The sequence below is a fragment of the Pelophylax lessonae genome (genome assembly GCF_965119305.1).
Source record: "Pelophylax lessonae genome assembly, chromosome: 2".
In the NCBI taxonomy this organism is placed as follows: domain Eukaryota; kingdom Metazoa; phylum Chordata; class Amphibia; order Anura; family Ranidae; genus Pelophylax; species Pelophylax lessonae.
In genome coordinates, this window is record NC_138769.1 from 554,682,413 (window position 1) to 554,694,742 (window position 12,330).

The window sequence follows — 12,330 nt, forward strand, 5'->3', positions numbered from 1 at the left end:
ATGGCACAGGTGACCGAATAGGCATGGCACAGATGGTACAGGCATGGCACAGGTGATGGAATAGGCATGGCACAGGTGATGGAATAGGCATGGCACAGATGATGGCATAGGCATGGCACAGGTGATGGAATAGGCATGGCACATATGGTACAGGCATGGCACAGGTGATGGAATAGGCATGGCACAGATGGTATAGGCATGGCACAGGTGATGGTACAGGCATGGCACAAGTGATGGTACAGGCATGGCACAGTTGATGGTATTGGCATGGCACAGGTGGTATAGGCATGGCACAGGTGATGGAATAGGCATGGCACAGGTGATGGTTAAGTCATGGCACAGGTGATGGAATAGGCATGGCACAGATGATACACGCATGGCACAGGGGATGCAATAGGCATGGCACAGATGGTACAGGCATGGCACAGGTGATGGAATAGGCATGGCACAGGTGATGGAATAGGCATGGCACAGGTGATGGTAAGGTCATGGCACAGGTCATTGTACACAGGTACAGGCATGTCACAGGCATGTAACATGGCCCCCCCCCCATCAATGCAGAGAGAGACCAGCGTGCGTGCGTGCCCCCTTCAAAGCACCAGACTGTGACAGTGTGCAGGCCGGCCCGTTCCCCCCCCCCCAGGCATCACTTACCGGCTCAGTCTCACTGCTGCTGCGGGTCTGTCTGCGGCCTGCGGGACTCGGGAGTAGCGTCTCTGGGCTGGCTCTGCGGAGTCTGTGGACTGTTTTCTCACAGCGAAATCCAGGAGGCACAGGGGGCACCGCGTAATTTGCCTAGGCGAATTCCAGAAGTTGGGAGGGGATTGGCAAGCCTTTTAAGCCAGAAAATACAAGAAAAAGAAAAAAAAATGGAACCTGATATCGACAGTGCGGAGGGGGGCCGGGTAGAGAAGAGGAGAGTGCCAAGGGAGGGTGTTTTCTCACATCGGCGTCGGAGGGAGTGTCACTCCACTCGTCGAGTCTGTCAGGTCAGGTGGTCCGTGGTCATTCCTGTAGACTCCTTCTGTGGACGAACGAGCTTTTCTTCCACGGAGTCCTCACGCGCTCTCGCTCTCCTCTCTCTCAGCCGGGCGGGAAGTTCTGGGAACGGAAGGTGATCACGACATGACGCTGGGGCGGTGCACCGCCCCCACACCTCACATCCCGGGATGTCCTCCTGTAATTGGTCCAGGCTGGAGTCTGGACCAATCACAGCCAGGAGTCCAGGAAAGTGGGGAGTGTCGGGGCGCATTGCTTTGCGCCCCGATGACCCCCAGAAGGCCGCCAATCGGCGCCTCTGTCTGGCTCACATGGGAGGCAAACCCCCCCCCATACCCATCACTAAGCCTGGCACCCCTAGTGGGCGAAAAATAGACATTTTTGTTAAAAAAAATTTTATTTAATCTTTTTTTTCTTCTTGTTTTTTTTTTGGGGGGGGGGGGCGGCGCCCCTGCGCCCCCAATCGGCCAGCCGCCACTGCCTGTTAGGTTTTTATTACTGTTTATGCCTCTGTTAGGCCCCTTTCACACTGGAAGGATTCTGATCAGCAGGGGATCAGCTCACAGTTTAAAAGGGAATTCTTCCCAATGGGACACAGATGACTAGCTGATAGGTGAGATTTGAGGGGGAGAGAATTTAGTCCTAGGGAAAGGGATTCGGGGGGGGGGGGGTGAATTGTGTCTGGGGGGGGTTTAAGGGGTGAGGATTAATGTTGGGGTGGTTTTCGGAGAGGAGATAACTTCTCCTGGGGAGGGGAACAGAATTGTGCTGGGGATGGGCATAGGTGTGAACAGCGGGCTAAATACACACACTGTGCTGGCCCTGTACATATGCTGCACTGAAATAAAGGAACAAATACAGTCCATCCAGAAAGTATTCACATCGCTTCACTATTTTCACATTTTGTTATGTTACAGCCTTATTCCTAAATGGATTAAATTCATTATTTTTCTCAAAATTCTACAAACAATACCCCATAATGACAATGTGAAAGAAGTTTGTTGGAAATCTTTGCAAATTTATTAAGAATAAAAAAAAAATAAAAAAAATCCCATGTACATAAGTATTTACAGCCTTTGCGCAATACTTTGTTAAAGCACCTTTGGCACAAATTACAGCTTCAAGTCTTTTTGAGTATGATGCTACAAGCTTGGCACATCTATTTTTGGGCAGTTTCTGCCGTTCTTCTTTGCAGGACATCTCACAGCCATTTATAGATCTCTCCAGAGATGTTTAAGTCTGGGCTCTGGCTGAGCTACTCAAGGACATTCATAGAGTTTTTCTGTAGCCACTTCTTTGTTATCTTGGCTGTGTGCTTAGGGTCATTTTCCTGTTGGAAGATGAACCATTGCCCTAGTCTGAGGTCCAGAGCACTCTGAAACAGGTTTTCAAGGATGTCTATGTATATTGCTGCATTCATCTTTCCCTCGATCCTGACTAGTCTCCTAGTTCCTCCCGCTGAAAAACATCGCCACAGCATGATGCTGCTACCACCATGTTTCACTGTAGGGATGGTATTAGCCAGGTAATGAGCAGTGCCTGGTTTTCTGCAGACATGACACTTGCCATTCAGGCTTAAGAGTTCAATCTTTGTTTAATCAGACCAGAGAATTTAATTTCTCATGGTCTGAGAGTCCTTCAGGTGCCTTTTGGCAAACTCCAGGTGAGCTGTCATGTGCCTTTTACTAAGGAGTGTCTTCTATCTGGCCACTCTACCATATAGACCTGATTGGTGGAGTGCTGCAGAGATGGTTGTTCTTCTAGAAGGTTATCCTCGCTCCACAGAGAAACGCTGGAGCTCTGTCAGAGTGACCATCGGGTTCTTGGTCACCTCCGTGACTAAGGCCCTTCTCCCCCAATCTCTTTTTGGCCGCGTGGCCTGCTTTAGGAAGAGTCCTGGTGGTTCCAAACTTCTTCCATTTATGGATGATGGAGGCCACCACTGTGCTCATTGGGACCTTCAATGCAGCAGAATTGTTTTTTGTACCCTTCCCCAGATCTGTGCCTCGATACAATCCTGTCTTGGAGGTCTAGAGACAATTCCTTGAACTTCATGGAATGTTTTGTGCTCTGACATGCGAGGTTAACTGTAGGACCTGATATAGGCATTTGTGTGCCTTTCTATATTATGTCCAATCAACTGAATTTACCACAGGTGGACTCCAATCAAGTTGTAGAAACATCTCAAGGATGATCAGTGGAAACAAGATGCACCTGAGCTCAATTTTGAGTGTCATGGCAAAGGCTGTGAATACTTATGTACATGTAATTTTTTTCATTTTTTATTTTTAATAAATTTGCAAAGATTTCAAACAAACTTTTTTCCCATTATCATTATGGGGTATTGTTTGTAGAATTTTGAGGAAATACTAAATTTAATTCATTTTGGAATAAGGCTGTAACTACATAACAAAATGTAGAAAAAGTGCTGTGAATACTTTCCGGTTGCACTGTATTTATACATTTGCAGAAATTCAGGTAAATATTTTAGTAACACATTTGGGCTCAACAAAATTGGCTGCTTCACCGAAGTACCATGAAGAATCGTTATGACTGATATTTTCACTGATACTATCCTATAAAATTTACCACTTTGTTACATTATAGAAACTAGGACAATTACGGTTTTTAATTTCACATTTTTCTAGTAAATTCAGCAGCCATGCCAAAGAAAGGTGGCAAAAAATCGGGCAAATTAAGCCGCATGACTGAAGAAGAGCGGCTATTGTACATGCAGCAGAAGATGATGGCAGAGGAGGAGCAGAATAAGAAGAAACAGGACATGCTGATGCAATTTCTCAAAGTAAGAGGAAACTATTGTTTTTTACTATTCATATAAAATCCTTATTCAACAGAAAAAAGATTTAATACGGGGTGTACCCAAGACGTTAAGCAATATACATATAGTAGAAGCTGTTTTCTTTCTTGTAATTGAGTCACTTCTGTAACTAATCAAGTTCTGTGTGTAAAGTTGGGCCCACCCTAGTTTTCCCTGACATTCCTGATCCCAGTGACAAAAGAATGTACCGTATATACTCGAGTATAAGCCGACCCGAATATAAGCCGAGGCACCTCATTTTACCACAAAAAACTGGCAAAACGTATTGACTTAAGTAAAAGCCTATGGTGGGAAATGCAGCAGCTACTTGACCACCACGAGACCCAAAACAGGGGCTGTGGGCATGGTGCAGGGGCTGCGGACATGGTACAGGAGATGCAGGGCTGTGGGTATGGTACAGGAGATGGTACAGGCATGGTACTGGAGATAATACAGCATATGGTACAGGCATGGCACAGGAGATGGTTCAGGCATGGCACAGATGGTACAGGCATGGCACAGATATTGCACATATGGCACAGATGGTACAGGAGATGCAGTGCTGCGGGCATGGTACAGGAGTCTCACTTACCTTTACCTGCAGCGCTGCAGAGGAGTTTTACTTACCTTTCCGCCTTAAATTTAAAAATGGCGCTGCCCGGCGCCAACACATCACTGCGCATGCGCCGTCTGCCCGGGAATAGCCGAACGTGTACGGGCTTTCCTCGAGCGGCAGCTGTGCATGCGCACTGACCGGGGAAAAGGTAAGTGACACCGTGGCGATTATAAGCCGAGGGGGGCTTTTTCAGCATGAAAGAACATGCTGAAAAAGTTGGCTTATACTCGAGTATATACAGTGATAAAGATAGTGTGTCAGCATAACAGCCAGTCAAGCAGTATTTTAGAAATCAGCAATGACAGCCTCCATGTGTCTCTTATGAAAGCTAAATAAACACCTAAAATGCATACACTATATGGTAGCTAGCTATTTACTTGCAACAGGATTTGTATTTCTGTCCATCCAGTCCTGTGATTTACATAGCCCTGCTAGGCAGCATAACTGGGTTGGTAACCTGACTTTTCTTTAGTGAAATTAGGCATTCCTTCCCTTGCTCTGATGTCTCATTATGTCAGCATATTTCTTCTTAGCACATTTGTATAAAGCAGAGCCTGATTAGCTATGACTCTCCTCTCTCAATCTGAGTTCTATTGCACAGGGCTATACAATAGGCTAAATCTGTTCATACACTCTTCAGTATTTTTTTTGTTCCTGCCTGCTGCGCTATTGTATTCTGACAGCGAAGAGACTGCCTGCTGTCAGAATACATAGATCAGCACTGCAGCTATTGGCTTTCATTTAACAGGGCAGTTGAACAGAAGTTGATTGGTAGATCAACTTCTGTTGCTCTGCAGTGGTCAGACATGGATTAAAAATTCAGCCAGTCCCTGCTGAACCAGCCGAATTCCGATCCATCTATGGCCAGCTTGAAGTGGTTCTAAAGGCAGAAGGTTTTTTTTACCTTAATGCATTCTATTCTAAAAAAACCTTGCAGCTCTCTTCCTAGCTCCCCTGTATACTTACCTGATCCCAATCTAAATCCAGTGATGTGTGCAAGAGCAGAGGCTCTCTCCTCTCTCTCCCTCCTCATTGGCTCAGACACAGCACGGGAGCCATTGGTTCCTGCTGCTGTTAATCACAGGCAGTGACAAGGGAGTGGAAGGCGGGGACGAGTCCCGCTGTCTGTGGCAGTAGATGCAGACAGCGAGGCAGGGTCCCCCGCCAGTTTTTCCTATGATGGCGCACCTGTGGGCTTTCTCCCATGCCGGGCTGTGTGCATCTAATGACACACACAGCGTGGCTTGGTCCTGCTCCCTCAGCACAGCATTTGATTGACAGCAGCAGGAGCCAATGCTGTATTTGAGCCTGTAAGGGGGTAGAAACCAGCAATTCTGCAGACAGGCACAGTGCTGGATCGATAGAGGACTCAGGTGAGTATTTAGGGGAGCGGATTGGAAGAACAACTAGTGGAAGGTTTTTTAACCTAATGCAGGAAATGCATTAAGGTAAAAAAAAATGTTTGCGTTTAGAACCACTTTAATACAAAGTTTATTTCAGGCACAATGGGCAAAATAAGATAAAAATGTACATATGCTTTATGCTGTAGTCTGTCACTGGCATTTACACAGCAGTTTTTTTTAAGTGACTTTATAGCACAGTTTAATTACCCATTCATCCTGCCAGTAGATCTGTTATGTTTCCACTTCTTGTAACAGGGTGGCAATGCTGCAGTGATATCGCACAGCAGTGTTGTCACCCTGTGAACATGGTAGTCTTATTGACATGTAGTTTTACATACACTTTAGATAAGAAACAATCATATAAAAATCTATCACTCATTAACACTTTTTAAAACAGCAGTTTTAAGAAAAACAGGTGTAAACCAGGTGAATAATGCCTCATGCGCACTTCAGGTTAAGAAACAACTGTTTTACAGGCATTTGACTTTTTTTTTCTGCCTCTAAACGCCCCTCCATGTTAGCCTGTGTATGAATGCACACATAGGCATTTACAGTCATTTAGAGGCAGAAGCAGAAAAAAAACCATCAGTTGTACATTCAAGAGAGGAGTGTTTTAGCTGAAAACATGCAAATTGTGCTTAAATGCATGCATGCAATATTCTATCTAATAGCAGAGTTGTATAAAGTACTCAAAACCCATACTTGAGTAAAAGTACAAGTGCTCGATCAAAAAGTGACTTGAGTAGAAGTGGAAGTGCTCGATCAAAAAGTGACTTGAGTAGAAGAACTAAAGTATTCAAAATTTTTTGTACTTAAGTATTGCAAGTAGTTTTTTTTAAAAATGTTGCTACTCAAGTACTGAAAGTAAAAGTACCAGTAGTTTTGAAAAAAAATTGCTACTCAAGTATTGAAAGTAAAAGTACAAGTACTGTGTTATGTAGTTATTAAAGAAAGAAGTCAAAAGTTTGAACATCATATTGTTTTTTATTATTTCAAATGCAGCTTTTATTTATACATACAGTAGCTTTTATTTTCGTATGCGCTGATAATACACATGTTTTGAGCTTCATGAAACCTGCCATCTACTGTTCTGGCAGTGGTCATTTTTATAATTGTAATGAGTAACTATGCAGCACAAAAAAAAAATATCGGAGTAGAAGTATTGAAATCATTGAAAAAATGTAGTGAAGTAAAAGTGGAAGTAGGAGAAAAAAATTCTACTCTAGGAAAGTACAGATACCGCCTTTCGGTACTTAAGTACAGTAGTGAAGTAGTTCTACTTAGTTACTATACATCTCTGTCTAAGGGTCCTTTCACACGGCCGCTCCGTGTGTCCGCAAATCATCCTATTTTTTTGCGGATGATTTGCGGACATAATGTAAGTGAATGGCATTGCGGATGTCAGCGGAATACCATCCGCTGACATCCGATTTTCTTCCTTTCAGTTCTGTTCCGTTTTTTCGAATGGAACAGAACCCTATTTTTTCATCCGTGTAAAAAACGGAAAGGAAGGAAAATCGGATGTCAGCGGTGTCATCCGCTGACATCCGCAGTGCCATATACTTACATTATGTCCGCATATCATCCGCAAACGGATGGGATGATATGCGGGCACACGGAGCGGATGACACAAATGTCATCCGCTCCGTGAAAAAAAAAAAAAAAAGTCCCGCAGCGGACTAAAGCAGCAGAGCGGCCGTCTGAAAGGACCCTAATAGTCTCTATTGCAATAAAATACACTTGGTGATAAAAAAGTGCAACGCTAAAAAAAAAAATATCAATACATAAAGAAAAATATAAAAAAATCAAGTCCACAATAATCAGTAGTGTAAAATGAAGTTGAAAAGAAGATCCCAGTATAAACTTTGTGGTATACTGTAAATTTGTCTTGCCACCATATGTGTTGGAATCACCACCGTGTACCATCCACCAGTCACTATAAATTCACTGCTTACCAGAGAATGTGGACTCAGATACCAGGAGCACTGAGTCAACCGCATCAGTGCCAGTTCACATTTCTGCGATGCGGGAATGCTGCGAATATACAGCATGTTCCCGCATCGCATCCGCACCCTTGGCAGTTCACACTGCCATATGCGATACGCTGGGGGTGTCAATTAAAAGTTAACGTCACCCCCAGATCAGATCGCATAACGCAGTGCGATCTGAAAGTTCGCACAGAATTGGAATGCACAAGTGTGAATCACCATGCGATCCGATTCTGCTGCGGACCAAAAAAAGGGTCCTGTGCGTGTTTCAGTGCGATTGTGGTGCAAATTCAGCCATACAAACTGTATGGCTGAATTTGCACCGCACAGACATCTCGTCATTTTAGGAGCAGTGCGCTCTGAATTACATGCAATCTGTGATTGCGCAAATGTGAACCGGTGTTCTATCAGATTTCCCTACCCCATCAGATTTCCCTACCTACGTCATTTCCGGGTGAGATCAGCTGTGGATTCGTCATGGACCAGCTGTAACCGCGTCACACGTCCTTCTGCGCATGCGCACGGGAATTTTGATAACATCGTAAGAGGTGAGGCACAAGTCCTACTGCGCATGAGCAGGCGCATGCGCACCAACGGGTCGAGCAGCGGGATCTCTTATAACAAACATCCATCCGATCTCCATGGCCCACACTGCGCTGACCCGACACTACGCCGAGCCGACAATCGGATCTCCATGCCCCACACTGCGCCAACCCGACAATGAGACAGTGGGCGTGCGCGTGTGGGTAGGGAATAGGATTGTCCCATTGTCGGCTCAGAGCAGTGTGGGCCATGGAGATCGGATGTATGTTTGTTATAAGAGAAGCCGCTGCCCGATTTATCAGTGCGCATGCGCCTGCTCATGCGCAGTAGGACTTGTGCCTCACCTTTTACGATGTTATCAAAATTCCCTACCAATTCTGTGCATACGCAGTAGGACGTGTGACGTGGCTACAGCTGGTCCATGACGAACCCGCACCGGAAATGACGTAGGTTGGGAAATCTGATGGGGTAGGGTTTTCTGACAGAACACCGGCACTGTAGGTATAGCTGGAGATGGTGTATACAGGAAACTCTGGAATATTTATCTATATTATTAAACTCTAGCATACAGTATACAAAAAGTATAACTAAAGGCAAACATTTTCTTTAGTTTTGAATAGAGTGGAGATGATTTAGAAGGCTTGTCAGTTTATATTGCTGTCTGTGCTCCATTAAGGAGATTTTCCCTCTCAACTTGTCCTGTTTACCATTATCATTGAAAGTGAAAGTAAAAGAAAATTCCAAATTTTGGGTTTTCCCCAGAAAAGTAACAGAGGGGAAATCTTCCAATGTGGACACTAGCTCTGGTGACCTGGAGTTCCCCAAGGAATTCCCTTCATTTGCAGGGATTTCTTCTCACTTCCTGTTTGGCAATGGGACAGGAAGTGAAGGGAAATCTAAGCAATGGTACACAGATGGTGAAAACAAAATCTGACAGGGGTTATAACCCTCCCTTTTTCTATCCAAAAAAACAAAAGAAAGTTTTGCCCATTGTTCTACTTTAAATGGTAGATAAAATTAAGTGCTGTCCAAGGCACACAAGCTTTGCTTCCATTTTTTGCAATTAAATCTCAGCTATGTTGTGATTATTTTTTTTTCTGTAGCCTTTTTTTCCTTGCTCCAGTTTTTATACTTCACATTTGAGTAATTTTTGCATTTGGAAAAACGACAGTGTTTCTAGCATAGTCTGCATTTCTAGATCATAATGCATTTTCTAACGATGTAGTATTGAACGAGCTGAAAGAACATCTTTAAATAATTAGCCTGAATTATTAATTCATGGCTATAATGGGAGCCTAATGCTTTGTATCTTGGTTTAATTCTCTCTAGTCTTTTCTATACAATGTTGGTGGAAGCAATTCAGCGAATACATGTATTTTTGTTAGAAAGTGTTGCTTATGAGGCAATATTTCAACATTTGTGTATGCTGTCCTTGCAGAAGGCTTTATGTCTTTCCATTCAGATGACTGAATGTCTTTTTGATCTTTACTTAAAGCGGAGTTCCGGGCACAGAAATGATTTTTTGCTGAACATACCCCCGGGACAGTCAGGGCTAGCACATTCCACAATGGCTAGCCTCTGATCTGTCCCGGTTCGCACTTACCTTTTAGAAGAAATACTTACTTAGAAAATTTCTTCCACAGCGTTTCCATCTCTGTTGTGGGCAGCTGAAGCCGGCGCGGTCCTCTTCTCTGTCTTCTTCCGCGTCTTCGTGTCCCAGAATGCACTGCACCGACCCCTCTCGTCACTTCCGGTGCGGCGCCGCATTCCTAAACAGCTTCTGGGCATGCCTAGAAGCTGTTTAGCAGGGGAATGCGGCGTCGCCCGGAAATGACGAGCGGGGCCGGTGCCGTCGCATTGATTCCTGGGAGCTATGACGTTTAGCTCCCAGGAATCATCGCGAGGCAGGAAGTGACGGGGTGAGCCTCGGCGCTGGAGGAGGAAGCAGTCATAGGTGAGTATTTACGATCTTCAATAAAAAGGTGAGTAAACAAAAAAAATAAAAATAACTATCCAATTCCTTTTCAGGTGAGCTCTACCTAGCGGAGGGGCACAAAAAAAAAAATCGTTTTTGTGCCCGGAACTCCGCTTTAATCAATCATTGTTGCCATGTGCTATTACTGTGACCTTCCTAAGTCTCCACACTCTTTGTAGAGTAGCATTGCCCAATAAGTATATTGCTGGATCCGTCTATGTACCTTATTATAAAATGGCCTGTAAGATATGCAGTATGTCATTTTATAATGTTTGCAGAGTGCTCTATGATTCAGCTGCATTACTAATTACTATGTGCCCATGTCCTGAATAGTTTATTACACATACAAATCACAATGGCTCTTACTTGAAAAACAACCCCAGAAAATAATCAATACACTGTCGATGCTAAAGCCTTTTTCTCTCTTTTGTTCATTCACGGACACAGCTCCTGATATTCATAACCATTGGGTTATACTGCCCCCTACAGGAGTAGGACACTAGGCAAAAAAGAATTCTGGCTACACCCATGAGCAGTCCGAAGGGGATATACTCCTTCTCTCGGCTATAACCACTATTTTTCTGCCGAGTCTGGAGTAAGGACCTAGTTCCTTGCTGGGATCTTTGGTCCTGGCAACATTTTTTAAATAGTTCGGCTGCGACATAGCCCCACTGGATAGGGGCTGGCTTGCAAGTTGAACGTCTCATGAGGTCGTATACGACCGGGTCTCGACCTGAGTCGCAGCGTTCCTCCTGGCCGACAGCCTCCTCATTTGGATGGAGAGGAGTTCTGTCTGGAACGGTGCCCACCTGGTTCCTGGTATGGTGAGTAGCTGTCCCCCCTCTCCCCCAGGAGGGTTTTAGGGTGGACGTGGGCCCCTCCTTGGGATGGTCAAACCCCCCGGTGAAAGTGAAACTCCCGCGCGCATGACGTCATCGCGGATCCGGCTCCGAACCAGGAAGAGACGCTGAGGGAGCATGTCAGCGCCCTCAGCATTGTCAAGACAACCGCGCCGGGGCTTCATTCTAAGGTAAGTATTTCATAATGAGCTAGTATGCGATGCCTTTGTCCTGCAGGGTTTGTTTGTTTTATTTTGAGTATACAACCACTTTAGGTGTTTTGAGGGATGTTCAATATTATGGGCTCTCTGTGGTGCTTAGGAAGTGCTAGATCCCATGGTAAAAGGTATGGGGGAAGGTTAGTGGTTAAAAGCTAATTTTAGGGGTTAGGTTAATGATGGGGGAATGGTTAAAGTCCAGTTAATATCTCGCACCTTTTTTACACCTGCATGGTATAATTTGTGACTGATTTTTGCCAGGAAAGGCATTAAAATAAAACATTTTTCTCATGGAAAATTCAGCTTTCCTCCCTCTCTAGTGATCTATACTGGCACAACTCTCATCACAAGTGTTCTCGCATAGATTTGTATTGAGAGAAACAGAGGGGAGTATGTCAGACCAGGTCTGTTACTGAGTGCTGATCATTGAATGCACTGGGTCCAATCCTGGTTACTAAAGGACTGCATAGGTAATCAAACAGAAAAATAGGTTATTATTGCAATGGCTGTCTGTAAATCTATTTCTGTGATGGGGGGGGGGGGGGGTGGTAAAGTTAGGATGTACTTTACTTTTAGGTAAAGGTTGGATAAAGAGACACTTGGGGACATTATTTGACATTTTTGGAGCTGAAAGCTCAAATGATTCTGAAAAATGATCTTATGCATAATAAAGCATAAATATACAAAATACTGTAGCCTCCAAGAACAGCCACTGATAATTTAACTGCTGTTATTGCTAGGGTTTACCAGACTAGGCAAAACAATCATTGCTCTTTGGGGTTGATTTACTAAAACTGGAGAGTACAAAATCTGGCGCAGCTTTGCATGGTAGCCAATCAGCTTCCAGAGGCCCTTACACGTAATAAGAAAATCTAAAGTATGGCATGATATGGTAACAAATATGCACAAATGTACTCGCTCTGTAACCATC

General features: G+C 44.4%; 1 protein-coding gene across 1 annotated transcript in view; it reads left to right on the top strand.

Annotated features, from left to right (window-relative positions):
- Positions 1 to 12,330, top strand: part of DRC2 (dynein regulatory complex subunit 2) — a 78,627-nt gene that overhangs the window by 7,647 nt on the left and 58,650 nt on the right. The window contains exon 2 of the mRNA XM_082245104.1: positions 3,648 to 3,802. Coding sequence (XP_082101230.1) covers positions 3,662 to 3,802 — 141 coding nt within the window. The 5' untranslated portion in view covers positions 3,648 to 3,661. The remainder of the gene's footprint in view (positions 1 to 3,647; positions 3,803 to 12,330) is intronic.